At 34.1% G+C, this 26,530-nt stretch overlaps 3 protein-coding genes across 4 annotated transcripts; 2 read left to right on the forward strand and 1 right to left on the reverse strand.

The window, feature by feature from the left end:
* Nucleotides 1–655: 655 nt before the first annotated feature.
* On the reverse strand, nt 656–10,083 carry LOC128232189 (uncharacterized). Of its 2 annotated transcripts, XM_052945598.1 has the most exons (6): nt 9,849–10,082; nt 8,360–8,485; nt 7,393–7,496; nt 5,741–5,800; nt 4,589–4,739; nt 656–3,609 (listed from the first exon to the last, which is right to left on the reverse strand). In XM_052945598.1, the coding sequence occupies exons 1-6, from the start codon at nt 9,923–9,925 to the stop codon at nt 3,423–3,425; spliced, it is 705 nt and encodes a 234-aa protein (XP_052801558.1). In that variant the 5' UTR covers nt 9,926–10,082; the 3' UTR covers nt 656–3,422. The 2 variants fall into 2 exon arrangements, with proteins under 2 accessions (XP_052801558.1, XP_052801559.1); XM_052945599.1 differs by lacking the exon at nt 5,741–5,800 and having other exon boundaries at nt 9,849–10,083.
* Nucleotides 10,084–10,141: 58 nt separating this feature from the next.
* Nucleotides 10,142–17,636, forward strand: LOC128232190 (dCTP pyrophosphatase 1-like). Its single transcript, XM_052945600.1, has 4 exons — nt 10,142–10,288; nt 15,074–15,184; nt 15,568–15,602; nt 17,044–17,636. The coding sequence occupies exons 1-4, from the start codon at nt 10,239–10,241 to the stop codon at nt 17,319–17,321; spliced, it is 474 nt and encodes a 157-aa protein (XP_052801560.1). The 5' UTR covers nt 10,142–10,238; the 3' UTR covers nt 17,322–17,636.
* A 2,953-nt stretch (nt 17,637–20,589) lies between these two features.
* LOC128232106 (transmembrane protein 237-like) lies at nt 20,590–26,313 on the forward strand. Its single transcript, XM_052945470.1, has 5 exons — nt 20,590–20,933; nt 22,093–22,372; nt 23,101–23,416; nt 24,245–24,419; nt 25,244–26,313. Exons 1-5 carry the CDS (start codon nt 20,625–20,627, stop codon nt 25,439–25,441), a joined length of 1,278 nt encoding a protein of 425 aa, XP_052801430.1. The 5' UTR covers nt 20,590–20,624; the 3' UTR covers nt 25,442–26,313.
* The last annotated feature ends 217 nt before the right edge of the window (nt 26,314–26,530 follow it).

The following is a 26,530-nucleotide window of genomic DNA, read 5'->3' on the forward strand; positions in this document are numbered from 1 at the left end:
GTTCGGACTAAAATACATCACATTCCCATGAATGGAATTTCAAATGACAGTTGGAGAGTCTTGATATTAGCAACATAAGTTTTCAAACTGCACAATTTTGTTCCACCTTAGAAGGTTGGTGACTCTTGAAGTGGAGCAAAACCTTGTGCAGACAATAACCAAGTATTTATTATCCAATCATGAAGGACCTTGGTGACAATGTTTGCCTCTGTCAACTTTGATTATTGAGTAAAGCAAGAGGTAAAAGGCCCCTTTTACCCTCAAAAGCAGTGTTATATCTGGTGTGACATTTACCAGTACTTATTCCCCAATCATGATGGAACTTGGTGATGACAATGTTTGTAGACCTAATATCTTGGTTTGATTGTGTGATGAAGCACATCCAATTCTGCCAATTTCTAGTGTGTTTCTTTTGTTTATGAAGGTGTGCCTTTGCCCATTGGCTTCATTATAGCCTGACCCTGCCATGGCAATACCACCACTTAAAAATTGTATTTAAATGCCATAAGTGACACAAGTTAGAAGTGACCTCAATATCCAGTGACATCCAGATATTGGAAGAATTGAAGGAACATAGCGAGATACCAGGAGATACAAGTGCGTTCAATTACACAGAGACCTCTTTTGCAGCTTAAATAAAAAAATGAAAGCTTTGTAATATTTTATTAGAATGTATGTTGCAATTATAAACAGCAAGTCAATATTGCTATAGCCAAAACAAAAATCTTCCATCATATAATGCAGACTCATTCTTCATACGACATTCACAAACAAGTTATTGTTTTTTGAAGTAATTATTGTTTAAATATTATTTAATATGAAACATTTTTTTACATAATGACTAATATTATATGAACACATGTTATATGAAACATCAAAGCGACAAACCATTTCATTCATACACCAATGTACGCCACAAAAATATCCCTGAGAAAAATCAAAATAATGACCAAAGTTACATTTTACAGTTATGTTTTCAAGCAACATTTTTAGCACTGCACTTACCGGGTATAGTGTATTTTCACCATTTAGGGAATTGGGCCGGGGCACTTCAGTATGGGAAAAATGGATCATTTTGACAAATTGAAAATTCCAACTTTGCCTAGAAATAAACGAAAGTGCTTTAAGAAAAGATACAATAATGTGATAAGTTTGTAAATCAACTCTTTCAAACAAAAACAGTTATGGGGTTCATTTTTGTTTTAAAACATAAAATTGGCCAATTTATTGTCAAAACTGCAAAAGAAAGTTGATGTATATCTGCATAAGCATTTGGAATGGGGCCAAAGTTCTGCCCCAAATTTATTAAAATAAACAACACTGCCTTTTCACATAATGCGCTAAAATACAATCTACCCAATGGCATGTTAGGGGAGAGCAGCATCTATGTCTATCTATAAATTTTGATTCATGTTGTAGCTTTTGGTTCGGATGGCTTTAACAAAGCGCGATAGGGAAGTCTCACATTACAGTGAGAAACATAAAGAAGTACCTTAAAATGAATCAAATTAAATCAACCTTTGAAACGATTTCAAAAGGGGTCTAAGCCCCTCAACCCAGCTATGGGCATAAATCCCTCGTACTTAAATGGACACCCCCACTCCCAGCTATTTTCCAGTATCAACAAAAATCAGCTGTAAGTCCCTCTGGTTAAGTGGTCATTTATCGTGCTTAAAGAGGCACAATATTGGTTGACACCAAAAAATGTTTTTAAAGAATACACATTAAACTAGACACATGTCCTTTGGTTATTTTTCAATGGCAAAATAACACATGAATTTCAATATAGGATATAACTCGTATGAATTTCCTCTTTTCGATGTTGTGCCAGGCTATGTATTTTACATTGGCAGAGTCGAGGCTATTTGATTTTAAATTATAAATGAACAGACACCACTTCTTTTATTGGAAATCCAGCTTACTGATTGGACAATAATCACAGGACAACATTAAAGTTCTCAAATCTAATTCTGCACAGACGTTTGAAGATCAATATACATTTTAATAGTTAAACAAATGTCATGCATCACTTATTGAAATATATGATTTATTTAAAAAAACACAATCTGAGCTTAACATGTACACAACATTTTGGTAAATATAAAATTAATCTCATGAAATAAAATGTGGACACTAAAAATGACTTGCGTTAAGTATCGGATTCACAAACTCTGGCTAAAATGTTTTGTAATATTTACTACTGACCCATAGAACAAAACCTAGTTTCGAAGGGGGTTTATAGGAGTGACTGTCTGTCTGTCTGTATGAGTGCATATTACCAAAATTTCACTAAACCTACACATCACCATCATTATGAACCTTCACGGCATTTGTTTTGAAAATCCTATAATGCATGATTAAGAAACAGCCCAGATGATGATCATTTCAACCTTTGAACTTTGGTTTGTGTATGACATACCATCTCATCATGGTGCACCTTCATGGCAAGTTTTTTAAAAATCCTATAATGCGTGTTCAAGATACAGCTTCAGTCCAGACAGACAAACTGACGCATGCACCAGCATACATGGAACATCTATTGTGCCTAGCTTAGTTATTGTTATATTTGAAAGTATATAAAATATCCACACAGCTTTTAATTAACATCCCTTTTAATTATCAAGTTATCAACCTTAAAATGATAAAAAATACATATAAAGTAATTGTGTGCTCCGTAAGTCATTTAAATATGAATAATAAGTGTATGAATTATGGAATGATATTAATAAATTTGATAGTTTTATCAAGGAAAAAAACACAAAATAATACTTCAATGGTTTGCTTTGACACATTGGATAAATGTAAAACATTTTACAGACAATTTGAAAACAAAAACCAATGACAACACAACATCTTAAAGCTGCACTAGCACAGATTTACCATTTTTATAAAAAAAATATTTTTTGTCTTGGAAAGAGTAAATTTTTGCGTTAATATCTGCAAACCAATGATATAAGATTGCTGACAAAAAATCAGATCGTAGATTTTCATATTTCCATTCGAAAATTAATGTTTTATGGCCTAAACCGTAGCTAACGGTTTAAGAAAAATGCATAAAACATCAATTTTTGAACTTAAATATAAATTCTGCGATTTATTTTCTGGTCAGCAGTCTTATATAAATGGATTCCATGGATTTTCACAAAAATTGGCTCGTTCAAAGACAAAAAATAAAAAAAGTTGTCAAAACGTTCAATCTGTGAGAGTGCAGCTTTAACAACATAAAATAAATAGTAAAGATACATGTACATTGAAATAACATGCATCTATTACATGAAACAAAAAAAATCAACTTACAATTTATGTTTGTGGTTCTGTCTAAAAAACAATGAGACAACCCTGGCATTTTTTCACGAACATTTTTTCATGTAATACATAAACATAAAAAATAAAGACAATAAACATTAGAAAACAAAATATCACTAAATATCAGATTCAGGTGACTTTTCATAATTTTCTGCTAAGAACGGCACATCAGGAGAATGACCGTCTGAATAATTGGCAGTGGAGCATTCGGGTTTGTTCACAGGCTGTATGACTGTTTTGTCCCGCCCGACGTAGAAAACTTTATTGGCCATTTCCTTCAGTTTCTGATGTTCTTTCCGGCGCCTACGTGAGAAAACGAAAATAATACAGACATAGTACAAGAATAGGTGAAATTACACATGTTTATAGATAATTACTTAAAACAAGATTATAAGTATCTTCCATGGCCGAGAGGGTAAGATAGGTTCATTCCAACCCGAGCTTAGGGTGTTTTGCGGAAATGAGGTTTACCGAGTTTCCGCAAAACACCCTGCGCGAGGGTCGGGATGAACCTATCTTACACGAGCGGCTATGGTAGATGCTTTTTCTCTCAACTCAGTTAAACAAAATTAAGTAAAAATGTATTTTTTTGCCGGAACTCTTTTGTGCTTAGTGAAAATAATTGCGTACGGATATGCAATAATTCATGGTTGTCATGGATATTCATGCAGTGATTCAGAGTATGTAAATGGTCTGAACGTTTTTAAATAGTTCTAAGAAGAGTGAAGCATTATTTCTTGAAAGGTGCGTGAAAACGGTTTTCTGGTGACATTTGAAGTGAGAAAAAATTAACTCGCGTTCTAAATATTGCCACAAGACAAGGTTTCCATGATGCGCTACAGACGACAGTCTTCAACAAGGGAGGTAATTACAATGTGGTAACCATTAAAAGAAGTTCCATACAGGCATTTTATCTTCGCCCGTGGGCAAGATATGAATTTCTAGCATGGTTAAATTAATGGATCTACTTATCTGAGGAGGGAGAAAATTAATGTCAAGTGATTGGCCTATTCACTGTCACTCCCAGGTTGCAATAAATTTGTTTTCTTTCTAAAACAGGAGCAATAACTTGTACTTAATGATGAAAAATTTATCTCAAATGTTTTATACGCCTTCTACAATTAACTCTACTTCAAAGAGCAAAAACAAAAGTACAGTCGAAACCCGTTGGCTCGATTTACCAAAATACTTTTAGCCTCGCTTATATCGAGCCAAGCGGGAACGCTTACATAGAGTAATGCCACTAAAAATTTAACAACATATATTTCATATATGTCCATACTTTTTCTTAACTGCTATGACTGAAAACACAACAATGGTGAGTAGAAGAATTATGCCACAGGCAATTCCAGCGTACACGCCCCCTGACATCTTATCCTCCTCTTCTGTAGATGGCTTTTGTAATTGCGAGGACTTCAAATATAGTGGGTCAACTGAAATGTACCATAAAAAGCATAATGTAATAATTCCAAACTTTATTTATAGAGAACAAATGTGTTTGTGGTGAATTTAGAATCTTTATTATATAATTAATTTATGGTAGTATAATATATTTATATGATTCTTTTTTAATAAAATTTTGTAATTTTCAGCATTTTCCTACGATAAAAAGATGAAGTCATTCAACAAGCAATAAAATCAGCTAAGAATACCGCTAGAATAAGTACATGGTCGGTAAAGAAAACAAAATATGCAACTAAAATTGTTTTGAAATAAAAACAACACATATAGTTGCTCATTCATTGAATTTACATAAACTAGCTAAAATCATCCGCAAGGAAAACAGCACTGGGCAGAAGATTCATTTACATCTTGGGTCCAAGTTTGGGACTCAACACAAATTATTTACCCCAAAAATGTTTTTGTACAGGTATTTGTTTCACTATTATTATATAATTTTGAATATTTAACAAGAGTGCTGCTGAGGGAACACCAACACTTAGTCAATAAGGGGAATAACTCAACACTTAACAAGGTCATAGTTATGGACCTTGCTACACATGTGTCCATTCTCAATGGTAATATGTAAACAATATGAATAACTTGAATGGTTTTTAATCTATGACCAAGTTTAAGTCTTTGCATGATTTTTTTAAACTATCAAGGGGCACAACTTTTATATAGACAGAGTTATCGGCCTTGCTACACATGTGCATTTTGTTTCTTGCAACAAGTGTTCAAAATTTCATTGGAATATCCTGACTGGCTTGAAGTTATAGCAAAGGTTAAAGTATTTGCACAATGACACGGACAATGCAGTCACCACTAGGGCTATGCCAAAATTATTTTCTTTTTTACAAAATAAAGACAAGCAAGTGTTTTTTTTTAATCATGACCTCAAACACAGACTTATGAAAATGGACCCTTTGCAGAAGGATCATTTTCAAATGGATATAATTGACTGTTAAAGAATATCAGTGAGCTGGCTTCAAACCTGTGGAGAGTTTTGATGAATCCGGCTTTGGTATTTCATACCGGACACCCGGGAGCTTGCCTGTAACACATCAACAACAACACATGCAACAACACAACAATAGTATGATACAGACAAAAATCAAGTGTGTGACACTGATTAATTGTTACCATCCCCTAAGGCTGTTTCATCAAGATTCATTGAGCAAATTTGTTCTAAGAAGAGAATTTAAACAGCCATACTGGGTGCTGTTTTATCAAGAATGCTAGGAGCAAATTTGTCTTTAGGAGAGTATTTCTACAGCAATACTGGGGGCAGTTTCATAAGGATCTTGGGAGCAAATCTGTACTTAGGAGATAATTTTAACAGAAATACTCGGGGCAGTTTCATTTAGAAGCCTAGGAGCAAAACTGTACTTATAAGAGAATTTCAACAGCTATCCTGGGGGCTTTTTCAAGAAACCTAAGAGCCATTTTGTTCTTAGGCGAGATTTTCTGCAGTGTAGTAATGATGTTGAAAATATCTCCTATTTATTTAAGGAATGTATTGCGGTATGAACGCAATTGGGCTGGTCTAATTGTGTGGAGTACGAAGGACTCCACGCATACTTTGACCACCCCAATTGCGTTCATATCCCCGATAATGACATCAACCCCGCAATTCATTCCTTATCTTTACACCAATAGTTCATTATTTTATTCAAGAAACATTAAAAAAATACTTCATTTCCTTTCGGATTACCTTTCAGTAATCCTTTCTAACCCATTCTGTAAATAGGATGACCCGACTGTTACCAGAAACATTTTTTTTCAAATGACGTCACAATAACACGGGAAAAGATCAACCACTTGAAATCACTTTTAAACGTTAAATTGAAACACTTTTGGTAACAACACTTTTAAAATATAATAACTTAACACTTCCTAAAATGTTGATTTATACTTTACGGGACCTGCTGACACAATACAAACAATAACAAGATCAATAGTTTTTATGTTTATTGTTATGCGATGAATTGCTATCTGAACATATCCGATGGCAGTTCATTTAAGGAATGGAAGTTGAGGTGTTAATATGTATGTATGAAACTGCTCACTAGGAATCTTGATGAAACCATATTATACTGCAGAAAATCTTTCCTAGTTATGAAATTGAACCTAGGATTCTTGATGAAGTGGCCCCTGTTCTGCTGACAATCTCTTCTAGGCATGAAATTGATTCTAAGGTTCGTGATGCGCTGCAGAAAATCTCAACTAGTTATGAAATTGAACCTAGAATTATTGATGAAGTGGCCCCTGTTCTGCTGACAATCTCTCCTAGGCATGAAATTGATCCTAGGGTTCATGATGAAACAGCCTCTAAGCTACAGAAAATCTCTCCAAGGTACAAAATTTATCCTAGGATACTTGATGATACAGTTGCTTGTATTTTAAACTTATGTTTTTCACTTTGATCAATTTAAAACATCATATTCAAAAGACCATGTACACAGTGTCACACACTAATTGCCTGATAGAAAGAATAAGGATATTGCATGTCAGAAGTATGATAAAAAAGATAATTTCAAACAAAACACGAAAGTGTACAGTAAGTGAGTATGTGTGCTGACGATAATAAAAGGTATTCTAACACTAATAGAGAGACATATGCAGTTTCATTATATATTTACTTACGTAGACAGGAACCATTCTTGGCTGTGTAAAAACCTTCACAACACTCCGTCACAATGAAGTAAGTTGTGAGTGTTTGGTTTACTTTCTTATCACAGTAAGTAGTGCTGAAAGTAAGAAAGTAATGTTTTATGTTTTTCTTAATAAATATTCAACAGGTTTCCTTACTCTGAGGAAGAATCAAATTACAATAATACGAAATTCAGGCTTATAAGTTGTAAAGTTCTTGGGCATCAATCATTAGATATCAAAAACTTCAATTTTGTACTGGGGTATGAACATGTTTTTATTCTTTTCTACACAATTCATTCAGACGATTTCAACTTTGGACCAACAGGTCCTTATTCCCTATGACTTAAAAATAATTTATCATTGACTTGTACAAAAAAATGTAACTTTGTAAGTGATATTGAAATGCTCACTCTCATGCACGTAGGGAGAGATTGGTCTATTAATAAATGTGTAAAGGTATCCACCTCCCTGGCTTTAAAGGGGCTAGACACCAGATGGTCCAAAAATCGACAAATACAGTATTTCCTCAAAACAAGCCTAGAATTGTTGTTTCAAACTAGTAGGAGGCCGATTATACATCACTTTACATGGTTAAAATAATAAACGCAATAATCATGTTGCTGTCTCATCTGTGTTTCCCCATATAAAATGGCGCATTATGGTTTCCCAGTTTAAATCATATCGGTTTATAGGTACAGATAGATTTACCAATGCTATTTTTAATCTTAAGTGGTTTTTATGTGGTAGATAACCCTAGTAACTTTCGAATTGGAAAAATGAGCATAAACTGCAAAAGATGCATGTGTCAAAAGCGATGTGATACATCAGTCTGATTCACTGTGTACAAAACGATGTTGATTTTATGTAAGTTTCTGACAATTTTCTTTTTTTCTCTTAAATTGTATCATCTGGTGTCTAGCTCCTTTAAAAATTCAGCCCAAAGCAACTTAAATCTCACTGGTAAAAAGTGCAGTAGTTAAGGCTTAACCATCCACATCTGGCTGTGTACTGCTGAATACATGGCTCCTTCTTCACCACCTCTTTAATATCGTTGCGACTGTGTACATTGGTGCATTTACTGGCACTGAAAGAAATTGACAAAAAATGCTTTAAATTAAATAAATACCATTTATATACAAGACACTCATGTCACAATGACTTTGTTTTCATTTTCTTTGAACTTTAATTTTACAATTACAGATGTCACACCAACAGACCAAGTTTTCAGAATTGTAACGTCCAAATTGGGAAATACACCCTAGACCAATTGAGTTAATTTGCAAGACGAAGTTGTAAAACTCTTTAGTCAATACTTTGAATAAAATACCTGCCATTTTTAATTTTGCGAGTCATGTAATAATTGACTATAGTTGGGATAAACATCATCAACAAAATTGCCAATTTGTAAATGCATCTAAAATGGTAGTCTAAAATAATAGATGTGTTAAATGGGATTCTTCCAATCCCTGACGTCTAAACGGGAATGTGCAAAAAAAACAGGGATGTTTTAAAAATATTGAAATTGTTTTAAGTGAAGTATTTTATGGTTGAAATTGATCATAAAAAGTTGTATTCATATTTTACCATGTAAGTGAAATGTTATTTTGCACTAAACAAGCATTTAATGCATTAAAACAAGTTGTTTACCTTTCCAATAAAACGAAAGTTGACTGACACAGACAACAATTATGCGAAGGGGAACAACTCGATACAATCGTAATAACTCGGCCTCCTCCGACAAAGCTTTGAGATAGACCTTGTTATACAATCGTAACAACTCGGCCATGGCCGAAATGTTCCGGGCGATTTAAAACTGTGCCCTGAAGCATCGCAGGTGCCCTTCATGTATATATCGTTATGTTTTGACAGAATGTAACGAAGAAAAGCCGTCAAACTCATAATTATAAGTTGGATATTTATTTTTTGTGTACGGAACTAATATAAAATAACATTATCTGGTAATATTTCTTGTTTTTACGATATTTTATAGACGCTATCTGCTTTAACCCGGAATCCTGATCGGAACAACTATCCACTTTTGATACTAAACAATTTGTATGTGAAGGATTTGCCATATCAAAAATCTAAAAAAAATCCGTCAACGTACAATTATTTGGACTACTAAAATGGTAAATGAAGTAATTTACTGAAATAATTGTTCCAGCGCTGAAACGCCGCGCTTACAATAATGTGCACTGTGTTAGTTGAGAAGCCAGGCTTTTCATCTCAATTTTTTATTTGATCAAAATATACATATTGGAAATGGGTTAACATTCTGAACCGTGGTGTTAGATAGACAGAAAATTGACTGACGGTGGCCGCGCTATGGGGGTTTAAAAAAATGTATACAAGAAACTATTTGCATGCTCTAGTTATCATCGAACACCTCATTTGAAGCAAATCTTTGTTAATGGTAAAATGTAGTCCGCCCTCTGAATTTTTCTTACCTACAGCTGGACAAAAGCATCTCAAATATTACAGCTGTCAATGCACCAATAAGGAATGATTTCAGCCATTTAGCCATTTCTAATGTTATTGCCACTTATCTGTCTTATGATTAAGATGACAAGCTTACATTCATATCTTACAAAACCTATAAAACTAGTCAAAAAGACAAGATTTATGAATTTTCAACGTCTAATATGAACTTTGGTCATCATGTTTACTTTTGCGTTTCATGTGAACTTCACCTCGACTGGTTTAAATATTTGTAAAATATAACGCAGGTTTTTGGTAGAATTTATTATAATTGGAGACCAGTCAAATCAATGGCTGCGCCCATGTGTCAGATTTTGTTGAAAACTAGGTACTGTTTTCTTTAAATAAAAGCTCTCATCATGGCTGACAACAACTTCAAGTTTAGCGAAAAACCAAGTTTGGAAGAAATGTAAGGGTTGTTTACATAAACATTAATATATGTCCCTGGTTAACTGTTAAGGAAATTGTTTGCGTTTCGTACTCATCTTTATTCGAAACTAGACATTTCGCACATCTGTGAGTGGTGATGTTTTTTTCTGTTGTTGTTGTGAAAACTGTTAATTCCAGAAAATACAATCCAATGCAGCTGTTCATGAAGCCAAGTTCATAAAACATGTCTTTAACAACAGTGTAAAGGAAGAGACATGGCATTTTTCAGATTTACTACAATATTCAGTAGAAACTCACTAAACCAGACAAGGTCTGGACTGGGCAAAATTTCCGGTTTAGTGAGGATTCCGGTTTAGTGAGGATTTGATGTACTGAGTAAGGTTACTCAAAATATTAACTGAGGGATTTTCTCAGAATCTCAGATCTCTAATGAGATTCATTTGGTTCTCTAAGAACAGTTCAATTCTTCGACGTTTAGATGGAGGTTGAGATATGATTAAAGCACATGCAAAAGTGATAAAGTGATAAACATAATTAAACATTTCTGCGTTTTTATAATCATCTTTTTTTCCAAGTCTTAAAATAAAACAACTCACGAAAATGACCACTTCATCACCAATCAAATTTCTTGATTTGAGTAACAAACAAACTGTAATTTAATGCTTGTTAAGTATGTTTGATAGTTTAATTAACCACCGCTCTAATTTGATTCAATCATAGAAATCTTTGATTATCATGCAGCAGTCAATCCACAGCACAATCATCATTATCGATTATTGAGTTAACACAACATCACAGGTGCAATATTTAATGACGCACCGGCTGTCAAAACAAAGTGACATGCGATTCGCGAATTCCTAGTACACAAAATCATTTTGACATGTTGGAACAAATATATGTCCGTTTTTGTGAGGTAAAATTACGTTGACAACTTACCAATTTTCTCGATTTTTTGTCCGGTATCCGGAATTCCTGGGTTCTGGTTTTGTAGGGATTTTTTTACATTGGAAATAGAAGGGAAAAGCCGGGACTCTGAAAAAAGTCTGGTATTCCGAGGATTCCGGTTTTGTGGAGTTCCGGTTTAGTGAGTTTGCACTGTACAAGCAACTTCCAAAAAAATTAATACCTGTGTTTCCAGTTACATGGCGAAAAAAATAGGGTTGGTCTGTCTGATTTTTTTTTTCAGTTTCAATTTCAGATAAAAGGATTATGCAATATTCTGTTGCATCAGATCAACTATCTAATATCTAAGCGTTTCATAATTCACAAACAGTCAGAAAAAAACAGCATTGTTAAATGTCTGAAATTTGCCAGTTAGAAGATATCGAACAGGATGAAATTTTCGCTGAACTCATCAATTCCAGGGTCCACAAGGAACAGATTAAACCATTATATTATAAGACAATCCCATTTTCATTAGATATAATGACCTTATGGGTTATACATTAATAAAACATTACTATTTGCCAAACACCATTAATTTTCATATGGCTAGACTTATCTCATTAAAGGAATACCTGTTACCAATAATAATTTATTTCATAATTTAAGGGTATTATGATAATCATTCATGTTTTTAAAAGATGGTAGTAATTCTAAACAAGAATAGGTATAATATTAGGCTACACCAAATTAATAAGTTGTTCATCAGATTTCCCGCACCATTTCTTTAGAAAAGCAAAAAAAATTTTTTTTATTTTTTTATCACTTGCGCCCGCACCATCTAAAAAAAATAGTGTTTTTTTTTATGAGCGCTAATTTGTTTAGTAGAATGTAGCCTTTTCCCTTATAACTGTGTTTTTAGATCTTAACAATTATCAAAGCACTGGCTATACTCAAAACAATTATCAAAGCACTGGCTAGACTCAATCATGCAACCACTCTAATTAGAGTCAATAAACGATATAGACCCAGATACAAGCATCTAGATGAATGAGACTAAATTGGCAACATGAAAACATTTATTTCACTTCCTGATTCTTGAAAATTACCTGAACAAATGACAATTCTACCACCATTTAAAGTTTGGTTAAATTTTGGACAAATGTGTTTGTTTTAATTTGGCTTCCACTTAAAGTAAACGTATATATACTAGGCAAGAAGTGCTGAATTTCATCGTGAATGACAGTCATTATCCAAAGTTTGAATTTGGTTTCGACATGTTTGACGGGAATTCGGATGACCGTTACCTTGAAAACCAGGTAAAAACTTCAGGTGTGTATTTTAACTTCTTTGTTGTTAGCAAATATGTAGGCCATATAAACAGCCGCTTCAGAGTCTTTGACAATTTTTGTGTTGGCGACAGGGAACACAATAAATATCCAAATGTTAGAAAACATTCCCTATACACGCATTATTGTGGCTAGCAAATATGATGTATTTTTTTGTATTATTATTATTTGTTGCCTTCAAAAATATACATTTAATGATTTATGCATGTTTCTTCTTATTTTGCTACAGATCAGAGTATAGTGTTTATTTAATTCATATTCAATGCATGTACAGTAATAGAAAAATAAAGTTTGGCCAAGAAACGAGCACCACTTTTCTTGTGTTATCATCAAACTGTTTCAGTAATGCATACTAAATTATACTACATTACTACAATGAACATTTATGTATAATATTGCTTATTAAAATTTCAGATTCCTCCGATGCAGCGGATCATGAAATTCCTGTCCCCATGAGGCAACGAGGGCGTGCTCGTGTTGAAGGCCTTGGTCGCCGATGAGTCAATGTTTGTGGACAGTAGGATGACGCTAAAAATTAACCTGACTGATATTCCTATGTGCTTTATGCAATCCCATGAGTTTTACCATTCACAAAAACACATCAAAGAAGCCGGATTGTGTATATTTTGTGAATATTAGTCAGAAAGGATAAAAAAAATAATGTCAGACTGTGTGATTGGAAAAAGTTATTAATCACACTTTGTGTTGCAAATAAATGTTTGTAGATTTTTTAGATGTTCATTTGTATATTTAAACTATATATGGAAATCATTCAAGTGTTAAATATTTATGCTGGTTGGTTTTTGTCTATGAAAAAATATTGCATATTCTTGTATTTTCTTGAAATATTTTTTTGCTATATAAGAATATTGACACAATCAGTATTTTGCAGTACAAAAGAAGTAAAAGTGTCTTTTGTTTTTCTATTACTTGTCTAAATTTGAACAAGATATCTAAAAAAAAATGAGAAAAATCTGCAAGTTTAAAAAAGATAGGCGTTAAATTCTGAGAAAGCCTAAAATCAATCTGGCGCTGGCTGGAATTTTCTGTGACATATTTGATGCTGAAATGGTTGACAATACGGTGTAGGATTTTTGTAAATTCTCTTCCAGAACTCAGATGGCTACTAGGCCAATCGTGTAGTCATTGCAAGAGTGATAGCTTTAGTTTATATTTGATTACAAATGTCTATATTTATTTTGTGAGTTATTTTTCAAGTCGCCTTGTCTAGTCATTTCCATGGCATCAGATATGACAATGTATTTAGAGAATTATTTTTAACCAAGTTTTCCTAAGGAAAAGTGGAAAACCTAGTTAATAGATTTGGATATGCCATTGGGCTGTGACCATTGGCGCTTGTGTCCAGGCTTAAACTTAGCCATGCATAGGGTATTTTGAAAGACAAAAAATTCAAAAAGGTTTTAAAAAACTGGAAAACTGGTTTTGAGTTCTCTCATATATTAAATATTTTAAAGAAATACATTTGCTTGATATCAAATAGCATTTGTTTGATCTCAAAACTAATATTTGTATAAAATTATCTTTTAGTGTTATCATTCTTTCACTGGATGTTATCCTTGTACTGTTTACAATATCATTGTTTAGTTAATAAGTGAATAAAATGGGAGCAAAAGTGAGTTAAATGACTATATATATTTGTTTGCTCTTCTCTCGCTCCTCTTTTTTGGTAAATGCAAAACAAATATTTTTATTATTATTTCGCTCGCACGCCCCATTATTTTTTGGAAAAAATCCGATGAACAAGTTATCAATTTGGTGTGGCCTTACTAAACTTGTGGCATTTACAATATACCTTGTTTCAACAAAGGAATGTCTAATCTATTTCTTAATTGCAGATTTAAAACTTGGTTGTGGTAAGCCCAGTATTCTACGCACATTTCGATTTTTTATGATATTTTCTGACTACGTAAAGCACCAGTCAATTGTAACAACGCCCCCAGCCCCCCCCCCCCCCCAAGTCCGGGGGGATAGCCGGGTAAATGGGCAGCATTTTACCTTTCAGGTGGCCCCGCAGTGCTGGGTGAATGCGGTGGTTTGGGCTTTGCGCAAAATATAGCGGGGAATGGGCGTTACCTAGGCTCCCTAGGGCCGGGGGCATTTGGCGGGGATTTGACCATCAGTTCATTTCCGCAGGGCGGGGATTTTACCCGGGGTTGACTTGACCGAAAGTCCCCGCTATTCCCGGACCTGGGAGGGGGCATGGTTACAATTGACTGGTGCATAAAATAAACAAAGTCTTAGATGCAATGCATTTTAATCATGTGAAGCTTTTCGATACAAATTTTCTGGAAGTAAAATTAAAACCTGATATTTTTTTTTATTAGTGAGAAAGATAGTCCATCTGGTACGCTTCTTAGATACGGCTCCAATCATGTCTTAGACTGATGCTTTTTGAAACTCAACATATCCGTGCCTGATTTTGTGCCTTTGCTGGTAATTTTAGTAAACCTAATATTTTTGGTCAAAAAACACTTTCACTGGAAAGATTTCATAAGTACTGTATTTAAAGATAATCATCATATGTTCCTTTAAATATTTTTGACAAATTGCAGTCGCCAGAAACAGCAGGAGTTTGCACAGGAGCGAAATTGGGACCAGTATCACACACCTCGTAACCTGCTCATGGCCCTTGTTGGCGAAGTTGGAGAACTTGCTGAAATATTGTGCGTGATTTATTTTTTGTCAGAATTTCAAATTCAATTTTAAAGCTTATGACTCTAAGTTTTGAACTTTTTTTTTACCTATCCGGTAATTTGTAACGTTGCTTACAAATAAAAATGGTTTGTTACCTTACCGGTAGTTGTTACGAATTTCTTAAGCATACATGTATATGTATGATTATACATGTTTCACTATAATGTATAATTGAGATATAATAGTAATTTGTTGTTATCATATTCATAAAAGATTAGTATCAGAACAACATTTTTATACAGTTATATAATATACATCTCTAGGTAAGTGCTTTAATTATGCAGCTAACTGAGTATTATTAACGTTTTTACTATTTTATTATGTGACATTGTTTTGTTTACTTACATTTCAGCCAGTGGAAAGGAGAGGTTAAAGAAGGACTTCCAGGTAAATTACATAGACTTACGTATATGTATTTGACGTCAGTATCATGAAATAACAGTAAAATAGTATTTTTTTTATACAAAGCTAGTGACATCTTAAATTAAGAGTGTTGTGTTACATTGTGATGTTTTATGCATTTAGTGCTATAAGTCAGCAAACTAATTTTATGAAATAAAAAGAATGTCTTAGTCAGGGTAATTATATACAAAATTTATTAAACATTTACCAAAAATAAAGAAAAATACTTGTCAAGGCTTGTTATGAGTTTACGCCAATTCTACTAAATAAGTTATGTATTCTCTTCTTTACCTTAAATATTTTTAAAACAATATTGTAGGATTAAATGTTTGAAAAGGCAACATTTAGGCGTCAGTGGTGGGGTCGGGGCCTCAGCAATACCTTGTGTGGACAATAAATGTAGTATTTATTATCCAATCATGATGAAACTTGGTGGCATAATTTTCAGTTAAATTTTGTTGTGCCATTCATTTAGTAAATCTTGAGTTGCAAGTTTTAAAAAAAATTATGTCTTGTAAAGGCAATAACTGAAAAATTAATTATCAAATCATGGTGAAACTTGATGACAGTGTTTGTTGGCATTATTTCTTGAACAAGGTCCATCTCAAAGTTATTCTCCATTTACATTTAAAAATTGCCAGACAATACCTGAAGTATTTATTATCTAATCATGATTAAACTTAGTGACAGTGCTTGTTGGCATAAATTGGCATGGTTTCTTAGTCACATTTGATTGTGGGTGGGGTGAATCACCTCAGTTTCTCAGTTAACTACAAACCTTGGCTCCTTTTACATTTAAATTTGTTTTATGATTGGTTTGACTTTGATTGGTCTCCAAAACAGGCAAACACATCCAATAACTCAAAATTCTAGTATAAGTACATGAATTCAATCAGTGCAGTCCTTGCTGTTAAATTCTATGCAATAACATTTTTATATATTTTTTTTTAAACTAGAATGAAGACTTTCTACAAAGATGACTGTTTCGTCACCATTTCAATGTAACATAAAGCAGTCTATGCCTTTTTCGGTCTTGTTCCAGAGTTTGAGAGTTTAGTTTCCAAAAATACTTCAACAAACCTTTACACAAAATCGCCATCTAATGGAGCACTGTCAAAACATTATTTAGGAAACAGGTTTGTCGAAGTGTTGGAGGAAGGTAAACACCAAATCAAACTCCAGCATCAAGTTGAAGGCGGGGTTCTTTAAGCGGTATACACTGCCCTTTGTTTCATTTAAAATGATGAAGAAAATAAAGAGTTAGAGTTATCTTTTTTCTAAGTCTTTATTTGAAACAAAGTATTGCCTTCCGACGTAGCATTTATTATATTTTTTACATCACATGGTATACACATACTGATGATAAACTAAATAATTTGTTTATTTTCATTTTAGTTTCACTTAATGCACAGTAAATTGATTTCAGATTTTGGTATTAAAGAGCGTGATCACGTGGGACAGGAGCTAGCGGACGTGTTCCTTTATCTGGTACGACTATCGGAGAAATGTCACATTGACCTTCCTTCTGCTGTGTGGCAGAAAATACAGAAAAATGCCCAGAAATATCCAGCCGGTGTTGTTTATGGGAAGAGTGATAAATATACAGAGTATGTGCAGAATGGAACAATATCTTCAGCTGCGGATGGTGGGGGAAATCAGTCTCAAGAAATTGACAGTAATAACGATGGTGCAGAAAACAGATAATTACTCCAGACTGAAAGTTTTGTTTTTATTTGTGAACTTATTTGGTTTTACATCACATAAAAACAATCATTTTGTGTTCATAGAAAATTATTGACTTAACAACTCATTTAATTGTTGTTTCCTTGTATGTTTGTCAGTTTTTTACATGTACATATAGTTTTAGATATGTTTTCCTAAAATATTTTTATGTTTAAAATATTTTTCTTTGATTATTGTAATTTTATTTTCCAGTTTTGACAGGGCACTGTTGTTGTAAGTTTTTGCATTATACATGTATGCTAATGATTGTGGATCCACAATAAACACATGATTTTACTGTGTATCCATGTTGAATATCGTAAAGGCGCAGTGGCTGTGGTATTGTAGGAATTAAAATTAGTTAAAGAAAATGAAAAGAAATACCTTGATAAGCATGAAAGTAAGAAATAAAAAAATGCTAAAAGGCTAAAAATAACAAAAAAAAGTTCAAACAAAACAGTTCAGATCAGTATCAGGGATCGACTTCTTTATTTGCTGGATGAGATCTTTACTGCTGGACCACTGAGGCATTGATTTGAACAGGACCTCATGTCATGGTGTACTGTCAATACAGGTGTTATGGTACACTATCAATACAGGTGTTACGATATACTATCTATGTGGGTGTTATGGTACACTATCAATACAGGTGTTATGGTATACTATCTATGTGGGTGTTATGGTACACTATCAATACAGGTGTTATGGTACATTATCAATGCAGGTGTTTTGGTACACTATCAATACAGGTGTTATTGTCTATCAATACAGGTGTTGTGGTACACTATCAATACAGGTGTTGTGGTACACTATCAATACAGGTGTTATGGTACACTATCAATACAGGTGTTATGGTACACTATCAATACAGGTGTTATGGTACACTATCAATACAGGTGTTATGGTACACTAACAATACAGGTGTTGTGGTACACTATCAATACAGGTGTTATGGTCTATCAATACAGGTGTTGTGGTACACTATCAATACAGGTGTTATGGTACACTATCAATACAGGTGTTATGGTACACTATCAATACAGGTGTTATGGTACACTATCAATACAGGTGTTATGGTACACTATCAATACAGGTGTTATGGTACATTATCAATGCAGGTGTTTTGGTACACTATCAATACAGGTGTTATGGTCTATCAATACAGGTGTTGTGGTACACTATCAATACAGGTCAATACAAGTGTTATGGTACACTATCAATACAGGTGTTATGGTACACTATCAATACAGGTGTTGTGGTAAACTATCAATACAGGTGTTATGGTAAACTATCAATACAGGTGTTATGGTACACTATCAATACAGGTGTTATGGTACACTAATAATACAGGTGTTGTGGTACACTATCAATACAGGTGTTATGGTACACTATCAATACAGGTGCTATGGTACACTATCAATACAGGTGTTATGGTACACTATCTGTGCAGGTGTTATGGTATACTATAAATACAGGTGTTATGGAACACTATCTATGCAGGTGTTATGGTACCCAATATATGCAGGTGTTATTGTACACAATCAATACAGGTGTTATGGTACACTATCAATTCAGGTGTTCTGGTATAATATCAATACAGGTGTTATGGTATACTATCAAAATAGGTATTGTGGTATACTATCAATTCAGCTGTAATGGTACACATTCTATGCAGGTGTTATGGTACACTATCAATACAGGTGTTATGGTACACATTCTATGCAGGTGTTATGGTACACAATCAATACAGGTGTTATGGTACACTATCAATGCAGGTGTTATGGTACACTATCAATGTAGTTGTTATGGTACACTATCTATGCAGGTGTTATGGTACACAATAAATACAGGTGTTATGGTACACAATCAATACAGGTGTTATGGTACACAATCTATGCAGGTGTTATGGTACACAATCAATACAGGTGTTATGGTACACTATCAATTCAGGTGTTATGGTATAATATCAATACAGGTTATGGTATACTATCAATATAGGTATTGTGGTACACTATCAATTCAGCTGTAATGGTACACATTCTATGCAGGTGTTATGGTACACTATCAATACAGGTGTTATGGTATAATATCAATACATGTGTTATGGTATACTATCAATATAAGTATTGTGGTACACTATCAATTCAACTGTAATGGTAAACTATCAATGCAGGTGTTATGGTATACTATCAATACATATGCTATGTTGTATACTATCAATACAGGTGTTGTGGTATACTATCAATGCAGGTGTTGTGGTATACTATCAATACAGGTGTTGTGGTATACTATCAATGCAGGTGTTATGGTATACTATCAATACATATGCTATGTCGTATACTATCAATACAGGTGTTGTGGTATACTATCAATGCAGGTGTTGTGTTATACTATCAATGCAGGTGTTGTGGTATACTATCAATGCAGGTGTTATGGTATACTATCAATACATATGCTATGTCGTATACTATCAATACAGGTGTTGTGGTATACTATCAATACAGGTGTTGTGGTATACTATCAATACATATGCTATGTCGTATACTATCAATACAGGTGTTGTGGTATACTATCAATACAGGTGTTGTGGTATACTATCAATACAGGTGTTGTGGTATACTATCAATGCAGGTGTTATTGTACACTATCAATGCAGGTGTTGTGTTATACTATCAATACACGTGTTATGGTACACTATCAATGCAGGTGTTGTGTTATACTATCAATACACGTGTTATGGTACACTATCTATGCAGGTTTATGGTACACTATCAATACATGTGTTATTGTTCAACTATCAATACAGGTGTTATGGTATACTATCAATACAGGTGTTACGGTACACTATCAATACAGATGTTATGGTATCCTATCAATACAGGTGTTATGGTATACTAATAATACAGGTGTTATGGTACACTATCAATACATCTCTTATGGTTTCCTATTAATACTGTTCTGCTATGGATGTCCATATCATGCGCCACCAGTATCGCCACCAGTATATATTTTTATCCCTTATGCTGTTCGAAGCATTTCAGGCATATCTATGACTAAAAACAATATTTTTAACAAGATACTTAGGTCTTATGCATTCATGGATGCGTCAGTTTTTCCGTTTATAATAGTATATGTTGTTGTTGTTTTTTTAACGAACTTCACATAGGTAGACGCATTTATTAGTTTGTATGGTTGTATGTAACCTTTTTCTTCCCGGCATATTTTCGTTCGAGTCAAATCAATGGTCGCTTACATCGTTTCGGTATGTAAATAAGGAAAACAAAAATGTCGGAAACAAAACCTAAAACTGGCAAAGGAAAACTGCCTCCAATTGATCCAAATGCCACAGCAGATGATGCAGATAAACCCAAAAAGAAAGTTGTGAAAAAGAAGAAGAAGCCTGTCGAGGAAACAGCAGCGGAGGGTGTCGAACCACCAAAACGTACTCCACGAAAGAAGAAAGCAGCAAGTGCAGACTCGACTGCTGGGGAAGGCGCGGAGACAACTGCTCCTAAAAAGAAGAAACGGGTGCCTAAAAAGACAGATAAAGAAGGGGATCCATCTTCAGCCAGAAGTGCTACAAGTCAGGGAGAGGTATATCAATATTCATTGGACTAATGGAATTTTTTTTATGCCAATCTAAGGCACAATATACAGCCGTATCATGTCAGAAATCTGTCCTGATAGTTTTCAAAGATTGGCTGTAACATTTTTGTTAATTATCAGTTTTGCAAGAGGTGATGAAAAAAATAAAATTCACTTACGCACCAGGCAATTGTAACCACAGCCCCTCCTAGGTCCCGTAGGTGTACCGGGGAAAATGGACCATGTTTTTCCTTCCGGGTTGCCCCCCCAGTGAATGCATTCTTAGTCGGTTATAAAAGCTCATCAGAGCTCATGTCGTCTGTATATCTGTCTTGCCCACTTTAGATAAATCTTATCTTATTTTTTTTAGTGGTTTTGTTTTTGCGCTGATAATAACAGGGAATGGACTTCAAGCTGTCCCTGGGGTGCAGGGGATTTGGCCGTGATTTTACCAGCAGTTTATGCTCGCAATGCGGGGATTTTACCCGGGATTGGCTGGACCAAAAGTCTCCGCTATTCTCCGGACCCTGGTTACAATTGACTGGTGCATTGAATTAAAAAGAAATGCTATTTTCAAAGACTGGCTGCGTATATCATTTCATCATTTTATATAGCCCTTGGTAATTTAACAAAGATTTTTTTTAATGAATCAAATCCTTTTTTTATTGATAGAATCGCCAGTCTTTTTTCCGTCAGTATTTCAAAATCAATGTCTGAAGCATAAGATCTTAAGTCATTTTAAGTACATAACTCAATTTAGCCTTGTTAGGATATGTCGTAAGCAGAATGAGTAAATTAAACTTCTGAGGGTGAGACTTGAAGCCTCAGATGTATACTGTAGGCCCTGTGACTTCATATTTTTTGACAAAGGTATTCATAACCTCATTCATGAGTACATGGTATTGCCAAGCCAAAAGCTATCATTCTTTGTTTACTTCTTAAGATTATCAACTTTTTTAAGGATGGTTTTCAAAGGAAATGTTAAAACCATAAATCATAATGAAAGATTAAAAAATGGCTCTGTGAGCATCATATTGTATGGCACAACTTCAACATATTAAGTACATGTACGGGTATATTTATGTACAGTATGAACAAGTGTTTCTTATTGCTTCTCAAAATTACATGCATGCTAGTAATAATATAACTGATCATAATTTTTCAATAGGATGTGAATGGAAGTAAAGCAAGCTTGATAAAGTCACCAAAAGATGGAACACCCAGGAAGAAAAAAACAAAAAAGAAGGATAAGAAAGCTGAGCGTGGGGAAACAGAGGCTGGGTTTGACAATACCCTGACAGCTGAGCTAACAGACCTTCAGGATGACATAATACCTCACGATGCTAAGCGAGATGAGGAGGAAGAAGAGGAATATAAGAAACCGTATGCAACAGGATCGCATGCTGTACGCTCACAACCAACAGAGAAATTCTATATTGAAACTGATGGTATGAGTTATGTTTGATGTTTAATGCTTGTGTATAACCTGTAAAGGTAAAATAGCATGGGCTGTTTTATGTAAAATTCAATGGTTAATTTCATTATGACTAATCATAAAGTTTTTTTTGTTGAATGAAAACATTGTACGGTAATGAGTACTTCTGTTACCCATTTTCCATTTTGGCTGTTTTGTATTCAATTCTAGATGAACTTGTATATATGAGCTGTGACTTGTATATAGCAGAATTTCTAGTTTTACATCTATTATTCTATTTTCTGTTTCATTTAAAAGGGTTTTATAATGACACAGGAGGCTGGTAAAATCCTGGCACTGCCATCTTTCCCACTGACTACTTTTTTTTCTGCTCCTTTGAACTTAACCTGACCCAGCTTCTTACAGAAACTTACCCTGTGTCTATCAAGCAAAATGGTTGTCCAGTTAGCACAGTGGTTAGCGCACTCGCTTTTCACCACTGGGTTCGATTCCCGGCCTGGGCGCATGTGATTTTGGTAAGTGGTCACTAAGCCGTACAAGTGGGTTTTCTCCAGGTACTCTGGTTCTTCCCAGAACACAAGACCACACTCTTGCGCAAGATCATGCCAATGAGAGTGACTTAGTATAAGTTATCACAACTTCCTTCACAATCGTTGTAAAATATGTAATGTTTAAACTAAGCATAATGGAACTCCTTCATATGAAACTCTTTCAAATATAACATTTTTTTCACAATTTCAGGAGGATTTAAGGGTGAAAACAAGAACAGGTTTGCGAAAAGACAATTAGAAGAAGCTAAAGAAAAGGCCATAGTTCATGAAGAACCCAAAAATACAACCATGGAATTTGCTCTCACAACACAGAAAGTTATACGGACATTTAGCTTATTTTGTCATGGACTTCTAGCAGGTTTATCTGTATGGCATATTGTTATGGCATACGTATTGTTAGACTTTCCGCTCCAAGATTTTATACTACATTATGGAAAACTAGCACTTCCAGTTCAGTGTATATTCTTCATATTACTGCTCATATGTACAGTATCAGCTCTTGACAGGTAAGTCCACATAATTTTTATAAGCTTGTCTGTACTTCAGAGAAAAATGTTCAGGTATTATGATGGCCTTGGTGTTGTTTTGGGCGAGCAAATTTGTAGGCTTTAGCAAAACTTTAATAAAAATGTGGTAGATATTTGTATAAAACTCAGATCATATGTTTCCAGAGACCAGAAGCATACGTGTGCCAAGGCCAATAATTCTGGTTTAAATTCTTGTTCAGTTATGCCTGTTTTGACAAATCCCTAAAACTATTTTTTATTGACCCCAGATTTAAAAAAATGGGCCTTTTAGTTCTTGTTGTCCTTACAAATTGAGTCGATCAATATCGTCGATATTGTATTGTTGGAAAACTTGAGAAATACCAATAATTAAGGAAGAGAAACCATTAAACCTTTTCACAAATTATTTTTATGTTAATCGGACTTTAGTTGGTAATTCTAAATCATAGGAACATAACTGTAAACTTGTTTAAAATGCAGGAAATTGCACCATTTTGGATACGAATTTAAAAAAAAATCGACGTCGGGAGGGGACACCCCTTCCGACATGCCTTATAAAATTCCTGGCGGAAACCCTGCTTACAATCCAGTTGTATTGATTATTATTTTAAAAAAAAACAAGTATTAATCAATCGATACACAGTATACTGAAATGTCATGATAAGCATTGGGGATTTGTTTTGCTGTTTTGATTGACCCTACTCTACCAAGCATTTTTGAGACTGTTGCCCTAAATTCAGATGAAAAAGGACCTGTTAAGGTTCATTCATTCATTCTGAATACATGATCTTAATACAAAATCATCATAACAACGTTATAATTTTACAGGTTTGATGTAGCTAATCCACGAGGAGGGTTTGTGTTAAAGGCGCTCACACTTCAGAATGGGACGGTCTCGGTGGTCTTCTATTTTGCTGCCCTTCTTGTGAGCCTATCCAACGCTGCCTTAGAAGACAAGATACACCTGTATGACCAGCAGTTACGCAATCTTACAGTCAATGAGGTACCTACCCCAAATTTATGCTTTAATATAAGTACAAAAAGAAAACATGTTAACGTCTTTTGAAGATTTTAAGAAAATTGTCATCCAAAACTATTTAACATACACAGTATGAACTTCAGTTTCATATTGACCAATCAATACAATTTTGGCTTACTAACTAAACCAAAGAATTAACCAGTTTTTTACTATTGGCTGCAGGAACCACCTATATTGTCCTTTTACTAGCTTTTAGGTTAAATTTAAAAAAAAGGCATATGAGGGTATTTATAAGATAGCCAGAGATATTATTATGAAAAAGAGTGAAAAACAAATATATAAGTATACACAATATATACAAGTACATTTTTCTGGTTAATCTAATAATAAAAGCACTTGAGCAATGTATGTTGCATAGTATGAGGTTGTTTGATTTGTCAAAGAAAACAAATTGTGATATCGTCATTGCCCTTTTGTTGTTGTTGACGTCATCAACGAGCAAAAACTTTTACTTTTGCCATTGCTCGAAAAGTCTAGCTTTAATAATTATTCAATTATGCTGCTTTTTAAATAAAAAAACCCATTTGGCATCTGCTCAGTGGCGCTCATGTTTAATCTTGGTTTGGTGATACATACATACATACATTCAGTGTTCTCATTAAGGACCGTTCAAAATGGACGATTCAAATGACAATTGTGCTGGTTCAAATTTGAAGAAAATAAGAGAATTGTAAGTAGAATAAGTAGCCGCTTGTCAGTTTCTTACTATTTGAGACGGTTCAACCAATACTTATTTAGACCCCTGACATTGCACAGGCACCATTTATCAAATTTTCTTCTTTCTGCAGGAGTTGCTGACGTTGGGTGATGACGAGGTGCAGCTTTGGCGGAACCTGAACACATCTCGGAATGTCCTGAGCGTCATTGGCTGGTTTGTTATCTCTCTTACACCGCTCACAGATCGCCTCACAGATAACCTCAAACACACAGACGAAGATGATCTGCTTGGAGTGGAAGTGGAAACGAACAAGTCTGCTATTGCTTAAGATGCAAATTATTTATTAGTGTTTGACAAATATATTCTCGTTCACTAGAGTGATGATGCTGTGCGTACAACATTTATCGTGATCGAACCTCTGATGAATGAGAAAGGACAAATGAGACGCAGAGGAAATATAGTGTCATATTAAATAATTTGTTTTACATATCATAGTTTTACATATCAGATTTTATACTGAAAATAATAGATCTGAATTTGAAAATATTAATAATCAATACTTGTACTGTTTACTGTTTAGAATATCAATTTCTTAGGTACTAGCTTCGTGTGAATGGTTTGTGTATTAATAATAGTGGAACTTGGGGGATTTCCTTACATGGGCCACCATGACTCTTATTTCATAGATTATGAACCTCTTGAATTTCTTCGATCTTAATTCCAGTGCATGGACATATCAGAACAGATAAGTGAATGATATGCTTTTTGCTATTAAAATAACATGTTTGTGATTTTTATGTATTCCGTCCATATTATGGAAGTTAACTTCCTGTTGCCCAATTATAGTTTGTTTTAAAAACAATTGTTTGGTTTGTGATTAGTTAAATGTAAAATCAATTCAATCAATGAATTATTAAGACACATAAATTATGCATAACATGTAGGCTGTGAATGTCTCTTGTATATGTTTTTATGGCAGCAGATGTTTACTTACTACATTTATTATTTAACTTCATTTAACAATCTCTTAAGCATTGTGTACCTTTTAAAGTGTTGGAGAGTTTTGAATTTTGAGTTGACCCAGTCGGACATCCCTTTTAGCATTTTTTAGCTAAAATAGTTCATTGTATAGATTTAAAGGTTGTGCATTTTTATACAATGTAGTTATTATGGATTTTAAATGTAAAAACTATAAATAAATAAAACATAAGAAAACTATCTTTTGTTTTTGAATTGCCTCCCCTTGTATAACTCCCAGTAGTTGAATAATTTGGACAAAAGTGATTGTTTCCCTTAGATTAAAAATAGTTAGGCTATCACGTACTATGGTGTACTTTTTGCGTCAAAGTGCCAATCGGAACACCTCGGCCAGTATCCAACAGGAAGTCTATCTCGAAGCTTGCCGAGTTGTTACGAT

The sequence above is a fragment of the Mya arenaria genome, chromosome 4 (assembly GCF_026914265.1).
Source record: "Mya arenaria isolate MELC-2E11 chromosome 4, ASM2691426v1".
In the NCBI taxonomy this organism is placed as follows: domain Eukaryota; kingdom Metazoa; phylum Mollusca; class Bivalvia; order Myida; family Myidae; genus Mya; species Mya arenaria.

What these genes read in the sequence shown, in the direction of transcription:
- LOC128232189 (XM_052945598.1), bottom strand. Translation starts at nt 9,925, where the DNA reads ATGGCTAAATGGCTGAAATCATTCCTTATTGGTGCATTGACAGCTGTA. An exon ending in AACTACTGCACTTTTTACCA is followed by an intron (nt 7,497 to 8,359) that starts GTGAGATTTAAG and finishes TCTTACTTTCAG; the next exon opens with CACTACTTACTGTGATAAGA. An exon ending in TTCATCAAAACTCTCCACAG is followed by an intron (nt 4,740 to 5,740) that starts GTTTGAAGCCAG and finishes GGTACATTTCAG; the next exon opens with TTGACCCACTATATTTGAAG.
- LOC128232106 (XM_052945470.1), top strand. Translation starts at nt 20,625, where the DNA reads ATGTCGGAAACAAAACCTAAAACTGGCAAAGGAAAACTGCCTCCAATT. An exon ending in GTGCTACAAGTCAGGGAGAG is followed by an intron (nt 20,934 to 22,092) that starts GTATATCAATAT and finishes ATTTTTCAATAG; the next exon opens with GATGTGAATGGAAGTAAAGC. An exon ending in ATTCTATATTGAAACTGATG is followed by an intron (nt 22,373 to 23,100) that starts GTATGAGTTATG and finishes TCACAATTTCAG; the next exon opens with GAGGATTTAAGGGTGAAAAC.
- LOC128232190 (XM_052945600.1), top strand. Translation starts at nt 10,239, where the DNA reads ATGGCTGACAACAACTTCAAGTTTAGCGAAAAACCAAGTTTGGAAGAA. An exon ending in AAACCAAGTTTGGAAGAAAT is followed by an intron (nt 10,289 to 15,073) that starts GTAAGGGTTGTT and finishes GACAAATTGCAG; the next exon opens with TCGCCAGAAACAGCAGGAGT. An exon ending in GGAGAACTTGCTGAAATATT is followed by an intron (nt 15,185 to 15,567) that starts GTGCGTGATTTA and finishes CTTACATTTCAG; the next exon opens with CCAGTGGAAAGGAGAGGTTA.